At 40.2% G+C, this 22,801-nt stretch overlaps 1 protein-coding gene across 19 annotated transcripts in view; it reads right to left on the bottom strand.

The window, feature by feature from the left end:
* NCKAP5 (NCK associated protein 5) overlaps positions 1-22,801 on the bottom strand; it is a 1,102,730-nt gene that overhangs the window by 323,627 nt on the left and 756,302 nt on the right. For all 19 annotated transcript variants that reach the window (XR_014246257.1, XM_082397785.1, XM_082397783.1 and 16 more), the window contains one exon: positions 3,608-3,695. Coding sequence is in view for 18 of the 19 variants with exons in the window: in XM_082397785.1 (XP_082253911.1) it covers positions 3,608-3,695 (88 nt within the window). In the remaining variant the exon portion in view is untranslated. The remainder of the gene's footprint in view (positions 1-3,607; positions 3,696-22,801) is intronic.

Raw genomic sequence — 22,801 nt, 5'->3', positions numbered from 1 at the left:
TTGGGCAAGAGCTCACCTCTGGGAGCCTATGTCCCTGTCTATAACGTGAGGATAGTGACAGTACTTCCTGCACAGTTGTGGGGACCGAATGAGCTACAGTCTACTCACAGTCAACGGGACTCTGAACTAGACAAATTAGAAACTGTGGTCACATAAAAATGGCATTAATGTCACTTCATGCCCAAACCTTGAAATGATGCAAACTCTCCAAATTACGAAAAGAGTCAAGAAGTGCACAGCGACAAAGCCAGTGAAACCACTGACAGCCGCAGGGCGGGTCTGTCTCAGCTGCTGAACAGAAACACCTACTGACCTTTGAGCTGGTCCAGGTGAAATTATACAAGCTCTAAATGATACAAGTAACCAACTCTGAGAAGTCTTCAGGAACACGCCCCTTGAACAAACTACGACCACCCTTCACAAGGGCCTGGAACTCAGAAAGCTGTTACTCTACTGTTATTAACTTGATGATAAAAGCCTCAGAACAAACACTTCCATGATGGAAAATAAAACCCTCTCCAGCTTTCCTGTGGGTCTCAGCTTTGCATGGGCCTCTGGCTCCTGTCAGAGAAATCTTATAGTTGGAAAATCTGAGTCAGGTGTGCTAATAACCCTCCGTATTATGAAGCAATAAATTTCCCAGCTCTTACCCAAAACAAAGAATGCGGCTTCAGGGAGTGTGAACTAGGCACTCCACTGGTTTCACCACATACATCTTGCACAACCGATTTTCCTACTATCCGCCATATTTAGAACACTAGGACGACTGAGGTGGCAGGGACCTCCCTGGGACTCCGTGCCACCCTTCTCTCTGTTCTCATGTCTTGAATCCCCAGAGGACAAAGTTGTGCCTCGTCCACAATAAAAACTCAATAAATAGCTGTTGAATGTATAAATGACCTTTATGGTTCATGTAACCCAAACCCCTCTCCAGTTTTCCAGATAATGAGCCTGAGGCCAATGAGAGCAATGGCTGAAAAATCCCCTCCGTGTAGCATGAATTCACATTAGTAACTGTCTCCTCTCCAGAGAGAAGAGGTGATTTCCCAGATCTAACAGACTGGGTGATTAAGAGGAAATAGTTGGAAAGCAAATTTTTAAAAGTCTGTTTTTCTAAGAAGCTTCCGGTTTCACAAAACGAATTCTGATGATAAGAGTGTATACCATGGGGCTTCCCTGGTGGCGCAGTGGTTGAGAATCTGCCTGCCAATGCAGGGGACATGGGTTCGAGCCCTGGTCTGGGAAGATCCCACATGCTGCGGAGCAACTAAGCCCGTGCGCCACAACTACTGAGCCTGCGCATCTGGAGCCTGTGCTCCGCAACGGGAGAGGCCGCCATAGTGAGAGGCCCGCGCACCACAATGAAGAGTGGCCCCCACTTGCCGCAACTAGAGAAAGCCCTCGCACAGAAACGAAGACCCAACACAGTCATAAATAAATAAATTAATTAAAAAGAAAAAGTTTAAAAAAAGAGTGTATACCATGGTTTTGGCTAACAAGTGTGTGAAGAGATTAGCAAAGAATGATGAAAAGAAAATAAGAACTTGGGGAAACAGAGCCACAAGGAGGAGACTGGAAAAAGCACAGGAGGAATGTTGAATTACTTCGCTCTAATTAAGCCTGGTGTTACCTGTGATGGGGACAGAAGACTGACATTTCAGGTTCATGTGACTCTTTAAGGCTAAACAGAACCATTTAATGCAGAGTCAAGTCTGAGTTTTTACTTATAAATCAATTTTCTGCCAAAGCAAATATAATACCCAGGAAAGATTCAGAGCTAGAAGGACTTAAATCCTTTGACCCCACATCAGGAAAAGCCGGGCATGCCTCTCCTATGTGAAGGCCACCTCAAGAAGAATCTAAACCTTTTCCCGAGAAATGGATTTGAGTGGTTTTTCTACTGTTGTTATGGAGCTAATTTTGTTTTCAAGATTTTTTTGATGCGGACCATTTTTAAAGTATTGAATTTGTTACAATATTGCTTCTGTTTTATGTTTTGGTTTTTTGGCCACGAGGCCTGTGGGATCTTAGCTCCCCAGCCAGGGATTGAACCCACACCCCCTGCATTGGAAGGTGAAGTCTTAACCACTGGACAGCCAGAGAAGTCCCTATGGAGCTAACTTTTATCTCCTCCAAGGCGGCTTAAATCAAGCCCTTATACTGCTTTCACTGGAGATAGAGAACAGTTGTCCCCGTTGTCATACTGTAGTTCTGTAGATGTCTCAAGAGTCAACAATTTAGGACATAGACTTCTTAAGGTTAATTCTATCTAGATTTCTTAACTTTATATGATACTGTGACTTTTATTGTCAGATTCCTCTCAATCTTTGTCATCACAAGTTGGGTTGCAGAGCCCAGAACCCGTGAATTCAGGGACGCTAGTGTGAAATGATCTTTACCAGCCGGATTCCTAGGCTTGCCTCCCCAGACCCACTTGCTTTTTTAGCTAGCCAAAACCTAGGGCTGCCCAGTGATCACCTTAAACTTTGGCCCATTTCCTTTCCTTCTTTAGCTTTTGAAAGCCTCCTATGCATAGTCGTGCAATGGATATTGGGTGTCTATTTGTGATTTTCAGTGCTTTTCAATGGAAGTCCTACATTGATCTAGATAGAGAGCCTGGGCTCTTTCTGCTGTCAGAGCCTTATCATCTGTGTGGCCAATTTGGGTCATGCTCAGATTAGATGCCCTGCTTCCCAGCCTGGTCACTTCACTAGTGTTAAAACACCGTGGGACAAGGGCTATCAGAAGATAACTTGTTGGGACTTCCCTGGCGGTCCAGTGGTTAAGACTCGGCACTTCCAGTACAGGGGGCACGAATTCGATCCCTGGTCGGGGAACTAAGATCCCATGTGCCACGCGGCACAACCAAAAAAATTAATTAATTAATTAATTAAAAAAAAAAAAAAAAGACAACTTGGTACTGCATTGACCACTGACTCTCTTTGGACCTCTACAGACTCCACATGGCCTGAGGTGCAAGACCACACCCATGAGCTGAGAAGACAGGCATAACCTCGGCCAGCTCTTCCATGTCCCCTCAGTCTCACCATCAAACTTGTCATCTCACCAGCCATGATGCAGTCCCCGTGAGCTTCTTACTCTCCAGGAGCCTGCCATGCACGTTCACACCACTGCCCCTTTACCTAGGCTTCCCTCTGCCTGGAATGTTCTTTCTCTTGTTCTCTACTCCTCAGGTCCACCTTAAATGTCAGACCTCTGGGAAGTATTCTTTACCTTCCCTGGGCAGGAGGAGTCAGTGCCTCCCCTGTGTTCCAGAGAATGTTCCAGAGAGGCTGTAGATGCCTCTCTTACAGCCTTGACCGCAGAGTACCGCGATACTTCTATAGGTCTCTCTGCATCTCTATAAACGTATTTTTTGCACCTGCCTACAACCAAACCTACAATTCCTTTCACAAAGTACAAGAAATGAATGAGTTAAATGAATGTGTACAGTATTCCTCAAACAGAGGTGACTGGTGTGGATCCCAGCACTGGGGTCTGGACCATCCTTTTTTATTTATCTCCAGGTTAGGGAGGACAGAGCTAGAGAAATCCAAGCAAAACAAGCCAACCAGTATCCAGCCAAGTGTAAGACAATGTGGTGTACCTGATAGACCATTATATTAACAGTTTCTTCTTTTTTCTGTTCTGGAGGTCCTTGACTCTGCAGTAGATTTCGTACTGTTTCTTCCATCCTGAAGAACAAACAAAAATAAATAAATAAATAGACAGGTAGATAGATAAATGAATAAATGATTTCTTTAAGAAATGTTTCCTATTAACATGGGTCTGTTCCAGTTAGTAGAAATCATTCTTTAGTATATTATTCCCTAAACTTAAACCTGGAAATCTCTTTTCTCTTCTCTCTCCTTCATCCCCTATATTAAGAATCTGTCGTGAAGTCCTTTGCGATCATTCTGCAGAATGGCTCTGGCTTCTCTCTCTCTTTACCATTCAGGTCTCTATCCTTGGCCTCCTATGTCTATACACATGCAAACATCTCCCAACGTCCCTCTTCACTTTCCATTTGACACAGTGTCACCCCAGTAAGTTTCCTGAAATACCACTTTGACTTTTTAAAATCAGTTTTCAAAGTTGACAAATCCTACATGAATCCATTTTCACCATTAATACACTGTTATGTCTTTCCATGGTGGTCTTTCTATGTCAGCACACAAAGATCTATTTTTTTTCAACTGCTTCCAATATTCCATGATGTGAAGGCACCATAAATTATTTAACCATTCCCCTGCTGATGGAATTTAAATTACTTCAAAAAAGCTTGCTATTTGAATTAAGAAATATCTTTACAAATACATCTTAGTGCACATTTATGAGTAATTCTATAGGTTATAGTATAATATATATTGTATGCTGTAATCGTATTTTAAATACGCACTTCAAACCCTTCCCCTTCCCAAACCCCTCCCCCAAACCCAAAAGTAAAGAGTAAAACACACACACCCATTTCCATTTCCAGGCATTGCCTCAGGCTGTTACTACTTCTTGGAATGCCAACACCCTTTCACCTTCTCTTGGGCCATCCATCTTTCAAAATCCACCTCAAGTTTCACTTCCTAAGAGACTTCTTTATTAGTCCCCTACTTCCATGAATTCTTATAGCCCTATACTTTAAATCATTCATTCTATCACTTAAAAACTCTCCACTTTAATACTCAAAGATTTCATGTATGCATGCTTTGTCTTCTGAAGTAAATTACAATATTTGATGTAGAATCATGTCATGTATTTATGTGCTTCCCTCAATTACAGATAAAGTAGGTACTCAATAGACATTATTATATGAATCCCTTGTTAATTTGTTTTAAAAAATATTAAGTGCCTACTCTGTAACAGGCACTGACTGTGTATGTTCAAACTATGTTCGAATGGCCTTATCCTTGGGACTCATCCGTGAGGATTCATGGACCAGAACTCTGAGAGCAGGCTGCCCGAACTGAACACAATGGACACAGTGCTCTCATGCCCAGAGCCTGAGTCGGCTGTCTTTTCAAGTCCCATCCTGAAGCATGTATTTTAGTGACTCAATGTAATCCTAGTTTAGGAGATTTGTTGGGGGAAGCAGGCTGACCCAGCACCTCTCCCTCACTAGGGCTTCTAGCAAGACAAATCAGGGGCTCTAGGAGGCCTCTGAATTCCCAGAAGTGGCGAGACCCTTACAGTAACCAAGGTAGTGTGGTTCAGAATGCCAACTACTCATATGGCGCATCACTACTTAGCAGAAGAGTAAAGACACTGCGGATGAACTGGGCCAATCCAAACCTGGATTATAACAGGGGAAATTCTGCCTTCACATGTGATGGCACCAGGATTCATTCAGGATTTCGAGAAGATGGTGGACGCTGATTATGAGTGCGCAGAGAATGATTTGTGACTATACGTTTACTCAAGCCATCTCTTCGTGCATCCAGCCAGGAAAGCAAAGTCTGTTCCCTATATTTTCATATATCTTATGTTATTAATGATAATAAAATTAAATAGTACTTTTAACTTGTCAAAGACCTCTCACATCTATTAATCATTATAATGCACTTTTAAAGTATCATTATATCTCTGTGGTAGATGAGAAAACCAAGGTCCAGAAAGGTTGAATGGCTTACTTACGGGATCACGGTTAGTTGGACAGGGAATTAGGATTAAACCATTTTCATGACTGTAAAAACAGCATCCTTTTTCCACTAGGTCTTATTTGCATTCAGGGAAATGATCTGAAATGAAGGGGAGTCTTAACTCCTAATTAAGAGTTGTCTTTGTGAAAACCTATTGGATGAACCCAAGAAAGCAACAATATTATTTCTGACCTGGGGAGAGCTTTATGCGAAAAGAATAGGTGTGAAGAAGTCACAAATTCTGAAATAATAAGTGATGAAAGCCAATTTCTAATACTTTATTTCATTTTATATAAACAGAGACAACCTCTTGAATGACAGTAGATTTTCCATGATATTTACTAAATCTACCATAAATAAGAAAAATAATGATAATGGTAATAACTTGCTCAACATCACTCAGCAGGGACTAGCCTCTTGTTTCCTAAATATTAGTCTACTTTCTTCCTATCTTCGCACAGTGATTGAAAGTCTTTCTTATTTCAATCCTTATTTTATTCATTTATAAACATTTGGCTTAATTATGGGCCAACAGTTAAAACTCAAATAAAATCTTGTCTTTGTCATCAATAAATTAAAATACAATTCTGTCTCAGTGCATATCTTGCTGAATTATCTCTTCTGTATAATTAAAAGTTCTACGCACAAGTTGCTGGATCAAAAAGAAAAACATTTATTCACCTTCTCCCCGTTCTTCTTGGCTTCAAAGTTTAAAAAAAAAAAGAAAGAAAAAAGAGGGGGTGGAAAGAAAGTCGTTAAAACAGGATCTCAAACAGCCTAGACCCACGGTAACACGGTGAACACTTTTCTGGCACAAATTCATGATTAATTAAAACCAATTTCATTTCCAAGCTACAGCTTGGAACAGAGTTGTAGGGACCCAGCCCTACCCTTGGTAAAAAATTAAGTTGTCTCATCTTTCATAACCTTTATGAATCTGCTAACAGAGAAATATTTTGAACCTGATAGGAATATACCATTATTCCCTAATGATATCTTTTTAAAAAAAATTCTCATTTAGCAAACTTCTCTATTTTCCCGAAAATCAAAGACTGAAGCGTCATCCATTGTAGTGTAATGCCCAATGACATTTTACTTTGTTTTATTATTTTGATAGCTGATGTATGAGGGATTGCATTACCAGTCTGCACACAGAATAATCTATCATCTGTTTCTCAGATGTGACTAAAAATAACACAATTCCTTTCCCCAGGTCAGGCATGGGCAGAGTTTTTTGTTTTTGTTTTTAAATTGCTGATTGGTTCAATCTATCATTAAACACTTAGCTTAATTCCTTCTAGTTCTTTTTTTTTTTTTTAAACAGTTTCTCTTTTTTTTTAAATAAATTTATTTATTGATTTATTTATTTATGGCTGTGTTGGGTCTTTCGTTTCTGTGCGAGGGCTTTCTCTAGTTGCGGCAAGCTGGGGCCACTCTTCATCGCGGTGCGCGGGCCTCTCACCGTCGCGGCCTCTCTTGTTGCGGAGCACAGGCTCCAGACGCGCAGGCTCAGTAACTGTGGCTCACGGGCCTAGTTGCTCCGTGGCATGTGGGATCTTCCCAGACCAGGGCTCGAACCCGTGTCGCCTGCATTGTCAGGCAGATTCTCAACCACTGCACTACCAGGGAAGCCCAATGCCTTCTGGTTCTTTTTTGTTTTTTCTTTTTGTCTGACTTGAGATTAAATCCTTTCTTCCTCTAGTAGCTATCATAACTAAAAACTCTCTAGGCCAAAATTATACTTAGTGAGATGTAATAAATTCTAATGTACATTAAGTGAACTATTTTTAAAAAGTTAAGTCCTACACAAGTCAGAAAAAATAAACCAAATTCATATGCAAACAGCATATTTCAAGTAACATAGATATAAATGTAGGAATTGTATTTAATTGAAAATAGATTCCGTGTTTTAAGGTACGTATCATTTAATTAATAAATGTTTACTATAGTATTTCCTCTAGGGGAAGAAAAAAGCATAGGTTTTGCTTAAAAAGGGCACTAACTTAAAGTTAGAAAAACAGAACATTAAAAAAGAACACATGAGAAGAATAACAATTCAAAAGCACATAAGAGCTGGATTAGTGAGGCTCTGAAACAAAATCTTCTCCCTGTACCCAGGGGTCCACCTTTGTCACAGACCCCCTTCTAAAGAGCAGATGACTGGGGAAGTTGTCATTGGATCTGCATCCATGTCTCACAGAGACAGTCTCCCTACCCAACAAAGGAAGATCCTTCTGGAAGTAAATATTCAAAGACAATTGTTTCCTGAATCCTTTCAAGGCAGGAAACTACCTAATCATGCAGGGCCTGATAACATCAGGAGTCTGTTTACCAGCAGAGAATATGTTTTGAGCCCTAAAGAACTTGACTCATTCAATAATGAAAATACTATTAGAAAACACAATCCCAGGGCACACTGGGAGCTGTTCATTCTAATAGCAGGTAAAGGAAAGTGAACTCTTCCACATCCCTTCCTTCCTCCCCAAATTTAGCCCTCTCTTTTGTCTAATGACACTCTGGGAACTGATCAGAACATTAGACTGAAGCGTTCTTCTGTGACTCTTGTGATCAGATATTCAGTTTAGCATGTCATTTTTGACAGAAATAGAACAAAATGAACACAAAACAAGAAGCCACACTCCCCGGCTCAAACTAGTAACTGATGAGGCTCTTTGAACTAAAAGCTGAACCTAATCATATTTTTGTTTTTAAGAAATATTTTAAGCTATGTATTTGCTGATTAATCACATTAAATAAAAATAAAACTAATAATGCAATTACTCAATATCCTCCCATATTTTCCTTTGTGAGAGGCTGCAAGACCAGAACCCACCCACTTCTGCTAGAAGTACATGCCATATTCTCTTCACCTACACCGTGCACTTTGTTGACAGCTGCTGCTGTGACTTGCAAATTGCTTCTCCTTGTGTTTCACTGTATTTGACTAGCAATCTTCTCATTTTGAGAAAGTGTGTCAGTTTAAGCAAGGGTGCTGCCATGATCGAATTTCATTTTAAAGACAAGAAGAAAGGGACTGGGGTTCAAATAGAAAGAAGGCTGAGGGGCTTGAGCCACTGTAGCACCTCTCCTTCACCTGGAGCCTCCTCCCTATGAAGTCATCCCATGTGACCCCATATAGAGAACAGCACTCATCCGGCAAGGTCAAAGGCCAAAATGGGGACAAGCATCCTTCCCATATCTGCTGGAAAAAAGAGAAATGCTTACAAGACAGTCTTTCATTGGATGACTATTAGCAGGGTTAAAAAATTTAAGCACACTACCACTGGGATATTCAGAAAAAATACAATCCATTTACAATCTATTTACAATCCATTTGCAAGTATATAATCAAAAATCTTTTTTCTTGAGCCTCCACATGCTGACTAGCACTAACTTTTGCCCAAATCTTACTATAAATCCTACACTTTGTCTAACATGACGGATTTTTAAATCCATTGAGAAACAAGTGTCCATCAACAAGAGACTATATAAGCAACTGTGTTAACAGGTAAACCTCAAAGATATTGCCAGTTTGGTTCCAGACCACTGCAATAAAGCAAATATTGCAATAAAGCAAATATTGCAATCAAACAAGTCACACAACTGGTTTTCTATTGCATATAAAAGTTACGTTTATTCTACACTGTAGTCTATTAAATGTACAATAGCATTATGTCTAAAAAACAATGTACATACCTCAATTAAAAATACTGCTAAAAAATGCTATCATCTGATAAAACAGGGTTGCCGCAAAACTTCAATTTGTAAAAAAATATATATATAGTATCTGGGAAGTACAACAGAGCAAAGTGCAATACAATGAGGTGTGCCTGTGTATATTTCCCACATTGGAATCCTATTCAGCAACAATAGGAATAAGCTGATGCATGCAATGATACGGAAGAATCTCACAAACATTATGCTGAGTGAAAGAAGCCACACACAAAAGACTACATACTGCATGATTCCATTTGTATGTAACTTTAGTACAGGAAAAATTAATCTATGATGTAAAATTTAAGAACAGTGATTGCCAGGGAGGGCAGAGACTGATTGGTAAGGGACACAAGGAACTTCCTGGGATGACACTGACATTCTGTATCTCCGCAGGGGTTTGTATTGCACAGGTGTAAGCATTTGTTGGGATTCATCAAAGGCTACATTTAAGATTTGTGTATATCACTGTATATAAATTTTATCTTGAAAGAAAAAATGCACCGCAAACAAATATGGAACTTTAATTAGTGCTATACATGCTCAAGTATGTACATAATTTGGGGTGAAATGTAATGATGCCTGAAGTTTACTTTGAAATGCAGCAACGATTAGATAGATGGATGGAGAGAGAGATGGATACATGGCTAGACGTATGGTAAAGCAAGTACAGTAAAAGTGAGTGGTAGAATCTAGTTGTTGGGTATACAGTGTTTGCTGTAAAATTCATTCAACTTTTTGTATATTAAAAATTGTTTAAACTAAATTATTGACAACGTTTTGTTCATTTGTTTTTAAAAGTAGACCTTATCTCTTGGGTAAAAATGTCGAAGAGAAGCAACTGCTTTTCTTCCATAGATGGTTCCTAGGTGTATGCAGGTCTGGTTGCGTGGATCACGATCTTTACAGAGAAAGGAGACTTGGGTGTGGTGTCATCTTATATCTGGAGAGAAGTCACTTGTCTACAGATTTGTTGCTGGCCCTTCTGCTTCTATGTCTGAAGGTCTTGAGGCTGTTCCCAGTCTGTTTGTTCTGTTTGATCAGAGCCTGGAGGTATGTATGGCACTCTGACCTTCACCTTAGCTTCTGCTTGCTACACTGTTCTGAATCTTGGTCGCCACCTCCAATGAGCTTGCTGACCTGGCAGTTTATCTTCAGACACATCTGTAAGAGTGCCCTTGACCTGCCATAGCAGGCCCACTGGGTCTCCAGGCAGCCCCAAAATCGCACAGAATCTGAAGAAAGCCTGGAAAGGTAAAACCCACAATCTCCTTTGTGCCTGAGCATGGTGGACCACCAACTGGATGCTCTTCTTTCCTTAAGGAGAAGCCCTTCCTTTGTACTTTCTTTACACTCTGCACACTTTTCCATCATAGCCTTATAGCATCTTATTAATGATCTCTGAGTTCCTTGAGGTCACTGACTGTGTCTTGTTTATTTTATCTCTAACAGCTAAGCACAGCTAGTGTTGCTGACTTGGCGTTCAATGAATTCTTTTTTGGGGGAATGAATGAATCTAATAGTTTTTTCACACATTCATTTCCTGGCTCCTTATATTTTCATTTCCCCATAGACCCATATGTAGATGTAACTGGTCAGAGAGAAGCAGTAACAAGAGAGAGGTACCAGCAAGACTAGAGGGGCTAATTATTAAGCTGCGACACGTGGGGCTAAGATGCAGGGCTCCTGGTCATTAGTAAAAACAAATCAAATATCTCCTAGAAATAACTCCCTGCTCTTTTTGTCACATTTAATATGCAGTCCACAGTTCATATGCTTCATTTGCAACTAACTAGCTTAGATGGTTAAAATATTATCCTTATAAGGCCAGGGTTTTCTAGATTCAATCCTTAGTCTGGACATCCTTTACCATCTAGCAGACTAATCTCTGCTAAGAGACCTCAGGGCTCTACTGCTAGGGGAGAAAAGATCGGAGAATTATCTTAATGAAGAACATATTTTGCATGGCCTCACATATCGTTTGCTTTTAAATATCTTTTTCCCATTCTACTCCCATTGCTTTCCTCGACAACCCATCCTCCCTCCCCAGTTTAACTGCAGTGCAAAGCTTTCCTCAAGTTAGGGAGGGGAAAAGCTGACTAATTTTCAAGATGAAACTGTTCATGTGGAAACTTCACTAGTTTAGAACTAGGTTCCACCCAACTGCACCAACTTGTTTCCTTAGCAAATGAGTTTCCTCACTTAGAAGCTAGAATATCTAAGCATGTAAGCAGGGACAATCCACAGGCTGGCCGTGACTTTGATGTTCTTAACCCAATCTCTGCTTATCCTGGCTCTAATAGTTGGGAATAGTAAATCTACAGTGACAATGAAAAACTGCACTGAAACTGAAACTCACTCTGGATAAATGTTGGAAGCCTGGGATTTCTTATTTCTTTCTTAGATGATATATATTTTTAATTCAGCACGAATTTTGCAAGTATAATGCCATTGCCCAGGAACCACAGTGCTCTAATTCACTCATGGGGATGCAACACCATTCATAAACAGATCGAAAGGTGCTAGTCTAATTTGAATTACTGCATCATATTCACTCCAGGGCCAGCTGTATGTGAACAGAAAGCAACATAAATTTTCTCATAGGCAGGCTTACGCTAATCCTGCATGGGGAGATCACTGCATGGAGAAAGGCAGATTTGGAGAGGGCAGGGAAGCAGAGAGTTGCATTCACTCGCAATTTTCCACATGGAGTTGAAGGGAATTCCCTAAATGTTTTCCTTTTTCCTTTACTTCATTTTTTTTTAACATCTTTATTGGAGTATAATTTCTTTACAATGATCTGTTAGTTTCTGCTTTATAACAAAGTGAATCAGCTATATGTATACATATATCCCCATATCTCCTCCCTCTTGCGTCTCCCTCCCACCCTCCCTATCCCATCCCTCTAGGTGGTCACAAAGCACCAAGCTGATCTCCCTGTGCTATGCAGCTGCTTCCCACTAGCTATCTATTTACTTTTTTAAAGCAGTATTTATTTATTTATTTATTTATTTTTGGCTGTGTTGGGTCTTCGTTTCTGTGCGAGGGCTTTCTCTAGGTGCGGCGAGTGGGGGCCACTCTTCATCGCGGTGCACGGGCCTCTCACTGTCGAGGCCTTTCTTGTTGCGGAGCACAGGCTCCAGACGCACAGGCTCAGTAGTTGTGGCTCACAGGCTTAGTTGCTCCGCGGCATGTGGGATCTTCCCAGATCAGGGCTCGAACCCGTGTCCCCTGCATTGGCAGGCAGATTCTCAACCACTGCACCACCAGGGAAGCCCCTAGCTATCTATTTTATATTTGGTGGTGTATATATGTCCATGCCACTCTCTCACTTGGTCCCACTTAACCCTTCCCCCGCCCTGTGTCCTCAAGTCCATTCTCTACAACTGCATCTTTAATCCTGTCCTGCCCCTAGGTTCTTCAGGACTATTTTTTTTTTTTTTTTTTTAGATTCCATATATATGTGCTAGCATACGGTATTTGATTTTCTCTTTCTGACTTACTTCACACTATATAACAGTCTCTAGGTCCATCCACCTCACTACAAATAGTTCAGTTTCGTTTCTTTTTATGGATGAGTAATAGTCCATTGTATATATGTGCCACATCTTCTTTATCCATTTATCTGTTGATGGACACTTAGGTTGCTTCCATGTCCTGGCTATTGTAAATAGAGCTGCAATGAACATTGTGGTACATGACTCTTTTTGAATTATGGTTTTCTCACAGTATATGCCCAGTAGTGGGAAAGCTGGGACGTATGGTACTTGTATTTTTAGTTTTTTAAGGAACCTCCACACTGTTCTCCCTACTGGCTGTGTCAATTTACATTCCCACCAACAGTGCAAGAGGGTTCCCTTTTCTCCACACCCTCTCCAGCATTTGTTGTTTGTAGATATTTTGATGATGGCCATTCGGATGGGTGTGAGGAGATACCTCATTGTAGCTTTGATTTGCATTTCTCTAATGATTAGTGATGTTGAGCATCCTTTCATGTGTTTGTTAGCAATCTGTATATCTTCTTTGGGGAAATGTCTATTTAGGTTTTCTGCCCATTTTTGGATTGGGTTGTTTGTTTTTTGATATTGAGCTGCATGAGCTGCTTGTAAATTTTGGAGATTAATCCTTTGTCAGTTGCTTCATTTGCAAATATTTTCTCCCATTCTGAGGGTTGTCTTTTCATCTTATGTTTTCCTTTGCTGTGCAAAAGCTTTTAAGTTTCATTAGGTCCCATTTGTTTATTTTTGTTTTTATTTCCATTTCCCTAGGAGCTGGGTCCAAAAGGATCTTGCTGTGATTTATGTCATAGAGTGTTCTGCCTATGTTTTCCTCTAAGAGTTTTACAGTGTCTGGACTTACATTTAGGTCTTTAATCCATTTTTAGCTTAATTTTGTGTATGGTGGCAGGGAATGTTCTAATTTCATTCTTTTACATGTATCTGTCCAGGCTTCCCAGCACCACTTATTAAAGAGGCTGTCTGTTCTCCATTGTATATTCTTGCCTCCTTTATCAAAGATAAGGTGACCATATGTGTGTGGGTTTATCTCTGGGCTTTCTATCCTTTTCCATTGATCGATATTTCTGTTTTTGTGCCAGTACCTCATTGTCTTGATTACTGTAGCTTTGTAGTATAGTCCGAAGTCCGGGAACCCGATTCCTCCAGCTCCGTTTTTCTTTCTCAAGATTGCTTTGGCTATTCGGGGTCTTTTGTGTTTCCATACAAATTGTGAAATTTTTTGTTCTAGTTCTGTGAAATATGCCATTGATAGTTTGATAGGGATTGCATTGAATCTGTAGATTGCTTTGGGTAGTATAGTCCTTTTCACAATGTTGAGTCTTCCAATCCAAGAACGTGATATATCTCTCCATCTGTTTGTATCATCTTTAACGTCTTTCATCAGTGTCTTATAGTTTTCTGCATATAGGTCTTTTGTCTCCTTAGGTAGATTTATTCCTAGGTATTTAATTCTTTTTATTGTAATGGTAAATGGGAGTGTTTCCTTAATTTCTCTTTCAGGTTTTTCATCATTAGTGTGTAGGAATGCAAGAGATTTCTGTGCATTCATTTTGTATCCTGCTACTTTACCAAATTCATTGATTAGCTCTAGTAGTTTTCTGGTAGCATCTTTAGGATTCTCTATGTATAGTATCATGTCATCTGCAAACAGGGACAGCTTTACTTCTTTTCCAATTTGGATTCCTTTTATTTCTTTTTCTTCTCCGATTGCTATGGCTAAAACTACGAAAACTATGTTGAATAATAGTGGTGAGAGTGGACAACCTTGTCTTGTTTCTGATCTTAGTGGAAATGGTTTCAATTTTTCACCATTGAGAACGATGTTGGCTGTGGGTTTGTCATATATGGCCGTTATTATGTTGAGGTAAATTCCCTCTATGCCAACTTTCTGGAGGGTTTTTATCATAAATGGTGTTGAATTTTGTCAAAAGCTTTCTCTGCATCTATTGAGATGATCATATGGTTTTTCTCCTTCAATTTGTTAATATGGTGTATCATATTGATTGAATTGAATATACTGAAAAATCCGTGCATTCCTGGGATAAACCCCACTTGCTCATGGTGCATGATCCTTTCAGTATGCTGTTCGATTCTGTTTGCTAGTATTTTGTTAAGGATTTTTGCATCTATGTTCATCAGCGATACTGGCCTGTACTTTTCTTTCTTTGTGACGTCTTTGTCTGGTTTTGGTATCAGGGTGATGGTGGCCTCATAGAATGATTTTGGGAGTGTTCCTTCCTCTGATATATTTTGGAAGAGTTTGAGAAGGATAGGTGTTAGGTCTTCTCTAAATGTTTGATAGAATTTGCCAGTGAAGCCATCTGGTCCTGGGCTTTTTTTTTGTTGGAAGATTTTTAATCACAGTCTCAATTTCAGTGCTTGTGATTGGTATGCTTATATTTTCTATTTCTTCCTGGTTCAGTCTCTGAAGGTTGTGCTTTTCTGAGAATTCATCCATTTCTTCCAGGTTGTCCATTTTATTGGCATATAGTTGCTTGTAGTAATCTCTCATGATCTTTGCATTTCTGCAGTGTCAGTTGTTACTTCTTTTTCATTTCTAATTCTATTGATTTGAGTCTTTTTGCTTTTTTTTGGTGAGTCTGGCTAATGGTTTATCAATGTTGTTTACCTTTTCAAAGAACCAGCTTTTAGTCTTATTGATCTTTGTTATTTTTTCCTTAATTTCTTTTTCGTTTATTTCTCATCTCATCTTTATGATTTCTTTCCTTCTGCTAACTTCGGGTTTTTTCATTCTTCCTCTAATTGCTTTAGGTGTAAGTTTAGGTTGTTTATTTGAGATGTTTCTTGTTTCTTGAGGTAGGATTGTATTGCTATAAACTTCCCTCTTAGAACTGCTTTTGCCACATCCCACAGGTTTTGGGTCGTCATGTTTTCATTGTCAGTTTTTTCTAGGTATTTTTTGATTTCCTCCTTGATTTCTTCAGTGATCTCTTGGTTATCTACTAGCATATTGTTTAGGTTCCATGTGTTTTTATTTTTTACAGATTTTTTCCTGTAATTGATATCTAGTCTCATAGTATTGTGGTTGGAAAAGATACTTGATACGATTTCAATTTTCTTAAATTTACAAAGGCTTGTTTTGTGACCCAAGATATGCTCTATCCTGGAGAATGTTCCATGAGCACTTGAGAAGAAAGTGTATTCTGTTGTTTTTGGATGGAATGTCCTATAAATATCAATTAAGTCCATCTTGTTTAATGTATCATTTAAAGCTCTTGTTTCCTTATTTATTTTCATTTTGGATGATCTGTCCTTTGGTGAAAGTGGGGTATTAAAGTCCCTTACTATGATTGTGTTACTGTCGATTTCCTCTTTTATGGTTGTTAGCGTTTGCCTTATGTATTGAGGTGTTCCTATTATGGGTGCATAAATATTTACAATTGTTATATCTTCTTCTTGGATTGATCCCTTGATCATTATGTAGTGTCCTTCTTTGTCTCTTGTAATAGTCTTTGTTTTAAAGTGTATTTTGTCTGATATGAGAATTGCTACTCCAGGTTTCTTTTGATTTCCATTTGCATGGAATATCTTTTTCCATCCCCTCACTTTCAGTCTGTATGTTTCCCTAGGTCTGAAATGGGTCTCTTGTAGACAGCATATATACAGGTTTTGTTTTTGTATCCATTCAGCCAGTCTATGTCTTTCGGTTGGCGCATTTAATCCATTTACATTTATGGTAATTATGTAAATTATGTATGTTAATATATATGTATTATATGTATACATATGTATGTTCCTGTTACCATTTTCTTAATTGTTTTGGGTTTATTTTTGTAGTTCTTTTCCTTCTGTGTTTCCTGCCTAGAGAAGTTCCTTTAGCATTTGTTGGAAAGCTGGTTTGGTGGTGCTGAATTCTCTTAGCTTTTGCTTGTCTGTAAAGCTTTTAATTTCTCCATCGAATCTGAATGAGATCCTTGCTGGGTAGAGTAATCTTGGTTGTAGGTTTTTCCCTTTCATCACTTTAAATATATCCTGCCACTCCCTTCTGGCTTGCAGAGTTTCTGCTGAAAGATCAGATGTTAACCTTATGGGGACTTCCTTGTATGTTATTTTTCCCTTGCTACTTATAATATTTTCTGTTTGCATTTAATTTTTGATAGTTTGATTAATATGTGTCTTGGCGTGTTTCTCCTTGGATTTATCCTGTATGGGACTCTCTGTGCTTCCAGGAGTTGAATAACTATTTTCTTTCCCATATTAGGGAAGTTTTCAACTATAATCTCTTCAAATATTTTCTCAGTCCCTTTCTTTTTCTCTTCTTCTTCTGGGACCCCTATAATTCGAATGTTGGTGCGTTTAATGTTGTCCCAGAGGTCTCTGAGACTGTCCTCAGTTCTTTTCATTCTTTTTTCTTTATTCTGCTCTGCAGTAGTTATTTCCACCATTTTATCGTCCAGGTCACTTATCCGTTCTTCTGCCTCAGTTATTCTGCTTTTGATTCCTTCTAGAGAATTTTATATTTCATTTATTGTGTTGTTCATCATTGTTTGTTTGCTCTTTAGTTCTTCTAGGCCTTTGTTAAATGTTTCTTGTATTTTCTCCATTCTATTTCTAAGATTTTGGATCATCTTCACTATCATTACTCTGAATTCTTTTTCAGGTAGACTGCCTACTTACTCTTCATTTGTTTGGTCTGGTGGGTTTTTACCTTGCTCCTTCATCTGCTGTGTGTTTCTCTGTCTTCTCATTTTGCTTAACTTACTGTATTTGGGGTCTTCTTTTCGCAGGCTGCAGGTTCGTAGTTCCCATTGTTTTTGGTTGCTAAGGTTGGTTCAGTGGGTTGTGTAGGCTTCCTGGTGGAGCTGACTGGTGCTTGTGTTCTGGTGGATGAGGCTGGGTCTTGTCTTTTGGTGGGCAGGTCCATGTCTGGTGGTGTGTTTTGGGGTGTCTGTGAACTTATTATGATTTTAGGCAGCCTCTCTGCTAATGGGTGGGGTTGTGTTCCTGTCTCGCTAGTTGTTTGGCATAAGGTGTCCAGCACTGGAGCTTGCTGGTCGTTGAGTGGAGCTGGGTGGTGGTGTTGAGACGGAGATCTCTGGGAGAGCTCTCGCCGTTTGATATTACGTGAGGAGGTCGCTGAGGGTCCAGTGTCCTGAGTTCGGCTCTCCCACCTCAGAGGCTCCGGCCTGACACCCGGCCGGAGCACCAGGACCCTGTCAGCCCCCCGGCAGATCACTTTGGGGTTCCTCCCGTTTCCTTGTGAGCTAGAGTGCAGCACTGGCGGCTGGCAGGCGCTGTGGTTGTCTGTGGCCTTTTCTTAAACAACAAGTTTCTCATCTCCACATCTCCTGGTGGTGGGATTTCCCCCTTGGGCACCTGTGCTTAGAATCTCCCCACCTGGGCAAGGCAGCACCCTCAACAGCCAGATTGCACGGCTTGGACTTTGTCTGGGGGATGAAGGGGAAGGACTCCAAACAAGTGTCAAGTCATTAAAGCTCAGAGAGGTGTAACCAATAGTCCACTGGATCTGAATAATGTCCAAGGTATCACAGTATGTTAGTCTGCCCTCTTTAAAAAAATTTTTTTTAATTTAATTTTTTTGGTGGGAACGTTAAAGAAAGGCAGGAAAATCTAATTGGCCATGTTTGGGATCAAATCATAGTGTTAAATTTTGGGGCAACAGTGGCAAAGAGATGTTTTAAGAACCCATACAACTAGCCTCTGGAGCCTCCTGGATGCCACAGGGCATCCTTCAATGGGACTGCTCTTTAATTCACATGCTGCTTATGACATTTGATCCACAGTATTTTAGGGTGGCTTCTCTTAAGCAAGCAGATAGTACTGCAAAGCACAGCACATCCAGAAAAGTGGTGTTACTGAATCCTCTCCTAGCCTTGAGTCCTGTGGCCACAGTACAGTAAGTCTATGTATGGGAGTCCCCTGTACTCCCTAAAGTGACATAAGTGGGTCTGGATGGAGATATTTCCACCAGCGATGTAACTTCCGACAAATCATTTACATCTCCCGAGTCTCAGTTTCCTTATCTATGAAATGGATATACCATGTCAGCCCTACTTACTCCAGAAGGATGTTATGAGGATGCAATGAGACAAAATGTGAAATGCTATGTAAGTGGGTACTTGTTTTTCCTTATGGCTTTAACGAACTTTTGGAAGTCAAGGCTCTGTGAATGGTAGATCTTTCGGTGGTGATGTGAGAAGGACAGAAAATAGGCTCTTTGGGAACATCAGTCAATCAAGTCAACGCTTGCTGGAGGCAGCCCCTGTCTTTGCCTTTTTTCAGCAAGTACAGAAGAGCTACTGCACCACTCTCCAATTTCAGACAACAGCTGGCCTGGAGAATAACCTACTTTATTAGTCCTGATAGGACAGGTTACATTGGGGTAACAAACAACCCCAACATTTCAGTGACTTAATAAATAACTGAACTGCTTGTTGACACACGGTCTCGGTACCTTGGCAACCAACTGTCCTCCAGGAGTAGGGCGCTTCTATGTCCTGGTTTCCCAGGACGGTCCAGTTTGTGTTTCTTGTCCTGGCATAATTACTAATAGCACCCTTTTCATCCCAACACTGTCCTGGTTGGGTGATAAATATTATGATCTTCCTGTAAATGGAGTAACTCAAGTATTCAGGCTGCCTCATCCTCTCAACACGAGGCCTTCGGCGCTGCTGGGAACAGAGAAACTGGGGAACACCGTAGGGATTTTTACTGTCTCATTCCAGAACCCACTTCAGTTTAAAGGCCATTGGCCAGAACTAGTCGCATGACCCAACTGAATGCTAGGGGAGATGGTAAATTTCATCTTCTGAGCACCTAGCAAGGAGAAGAGAACCAGATACTGGTGCTAAAATATAATGCCTTCCATATCTGTATTGTCAGAATTGAAGACATATATGGAACTACTTCTCGGTGAGTGCCTGCCCTGCCTGTCTGACTGTACACAGTCATCTCTAGGTGACTGATTACCAAAACTCAAGACAGGCAAGTGGGTGTTAGTCTTGTTGGTCTTTTCCCATTGGGTATTACTTATCACCCTCTGCTGGGTGACTGAGCTGTCACTATTGAGACTCTTCTCTCCTCTCCCAGGTAGCTATCAACTGTCACCCTTCTTTCGCTTGTGCCAAATGGACTGCCAGCCTACAGAATTAGTCCCTCTCAGCTCTCTGAATTGTCCACAAATGTGTTCCTTCTGATGGGCAATCTTCAAACAACACCTTCAAAGTCTGCTTTGCTTTAAAGAACACACTATCAAGCTTTCAGCATGACAGTTGATAGGTATGTTTCTGATGCAGCCTATTTTATGGTACCTGTCTATAAACATGGAAACGCCACCAGTACTTCCACAAAACTTTTGTAACCATCCAAGTCATACTGGAGAGGAAGATGGAAGAGGTGGTCGCTCAGTGGTGTTCACAGAGGGAGACATTTCATGTTGCACTACTCTTCACCCAATAGTCCTTGTTTAAAATATCATCACGACTCAAGAGATGGCAATAACTGGCAAGCTTGATCCTTAGAAACTCTGAAGTGTAGAAACGTGTCAAGATTTAACAGGTAAAAGTGAAAACTGGGAAAAAAGATGTCAATTTAAAACCTGCTTCTGTGTTAGATTAAAAACAAAAAAGGAAACAGAGAAATATGCCTTATTCTGCAATGTCATGAAAGTGCATTTTGTCAATCAACATAATGATTGGCATTTGGATAGAGATGTTTCTGCCAATTACCATAAGACAAAGGAGATTTCTTCCCTTCCCTCCTTGCCTATCCAAATATCATGCATCCATCAAGCTTCAGCCTAAGTCCCATCTCTGTTTTCCTGATAACTCTGGTCCATCAGAGTCTCTCCTTAGTCTACTGAAAAGTGTTTTCTCCAGAAAAAGAAAAAAAATTTTTGAAGTGTTTTCTCCGGAACACTTGCAGGAAATCACCAAGGTGGGGGTGGGGAAGAATCTCATTAAAATTCAGACTCCCAGGTCCACCTGAGACTTAGTGATCCAGAATCCCTGAGAATGGAGGCCAGGGATTTGTGTTTTTTATAAACAGATTCTTGCACATTAACTTATGGGGCTCTCTGTTATATTCTCACATCCTCCTAGAACACTTATTCACATAGTACCTGGAGCTATTAAGTATTAGAGAAACAATTTCATGTACAGGGTTCTTGGTTCTACAACTCTTTGTGAGTTTGTTAGGGACCCCAGTGCATATCTCACGTCTTTTTCTATTATCCCCATCACACAGTGGTTATCAATTTACCCTGGGTGGATGGAACATCCCTGAGTTGTGAGTTATATACTGATTAGCTTCACCTGGGGCATAGCTGATGCTGAAAAGTAGACACAAAGCATATTTAGATGAATCTAGTTTTCTTTTTTCAATTAATTTTTATTGGCATATAGTTGCTTTTTTTTTAAATCACTGTGTTATTTATTTGGTTGCACCAGGTCTTAGTTGCAGCTCGCCAGCTCCTTAGTTGAGGCATATGGCCTCCCCAGTTGCAGCATGTGAACTCCTAGTTGCGGCATGCATGTGGGATCAAGTTCCCCGACCAGGGATTGAACCTGGGCCCCCTGCATGGGGAGCACAGAGTCTTAACCACTGTGCCACCAGGGAAGTCCCAGATGATTCCAGTTTTTTTTTTTTAAACTATTTTTTTAAATAATAAATTTATTTATTTATTTTTGGCTGCGTTGGGTCTTTGTTGCTGCATGCAGGCTTTCTCTTGTGGCGAGCGGGAGCTACTCTTTGTTGCGGTGCATGGGTCTCTCATTGTGGTGGCCTCTCTTGTTGCGGAGCACAGGTTCTAGGCGTGCGGGCCTCAGTAGTTGTGGCTCACGGGCCCTAGAGCACAGGCTCAGTAGTTGTGGCACACAGGCTTAGTTGCTCCGTGGCATGTGGGATCTTCCCGGACCAGGGCTCAAACCCATGTCCCCTGCATTGGCAGGCAGATTCTCGACCACTGTGCCACCAGGGAAGCCCTGCATCTAGTTTAAATTCCAATGGTGGAAAACTTAAAAACAACTCCTTCTGTAATATGAATAATTATTCCCTCATTTACTCACTCACTCATTCGTTATCCCCTCATTCATTTATCTATTCCTTTATTTGATAATCATCTATTGAATGCCTACTATGTGCTTTGTGCTATAACCAGCAATTCAAATACAGAAAATCAGCTAAGTGTGTGAAACAGGCAAACCAACAATTACCCTATGTGTAATAAGTGCCAGGAGAAGATGTCATGGAGGTGAAGAAATCCAAGAGGCTAAGAGAGGCTCTTTGGAGGTGTTGACATGGGCTGAATTTTTGGAAATGAGTAGGATTTAGCTGGACAGAAAAGGGATTTTCAAACTAACTAATGGTTTTGTTTACAAATTTTAGATTGCTTGCTATGAAGTTTTCTTAATGAGAAATATGGTTTAAGTGTGGGCATGGTAGTCCGTACGTCTACTGAATGTAAGAGCATTCTATTTTAGTACTGTACAGGTGTTGGCATTTTAATCACATGAAAAGCATTTTTATATCATTGTTAGCTAAACTACTTAAGGCTCTTCCAACTGAATTACATACATTTAGAGTTATGCTCACAGTTTCATGGAAGTTTAGTAACTGCATTTCAAACAGTGTCAACCAGAGCCTCTAGGTAGTATTCCCCCAACTGTACATATTCCTAAATGGAACACTGGTCTCATTACGTTCCATGCACATCTGTATTTACCCCCCAACCCACCCAGTTTGGGATGTTCAGGTTTCTTCCACTATTTAGCGCGTGTCCTTCTTGACCTTGAATGTCTATGAGAAAATAAAGAATAACCACATCAGAGTATCTGCTGCTAAGAAATAGCTAGTCTAATAAAACTAGTACCAATAACTGCAAAATTCCCCAACCAGAAGGTTAACATTAAATAAGAGTCGATTGTCAAGTATTTCTTATCGTGGAATACAAGTTTTTAT

Source organism: Balaenoptera borealis (assembly GCF_965194805.1).
Source record: "Balaenoptera borealis genome assembly, chromosome: 6".
In the NCBI taxonomy this organism is placed as follows: domain Eukaryota; kingdom Metazoa; phylum Chordata; class Mammalia; order Artiodactyla; family Balaenopteridae; genus Balaenoptera; species Balaenoptera borealis.
Note: the sequence above shows the minus strand (reverse complement) of the source record. Positions and strands in the feature narration are given on the sequence as shown.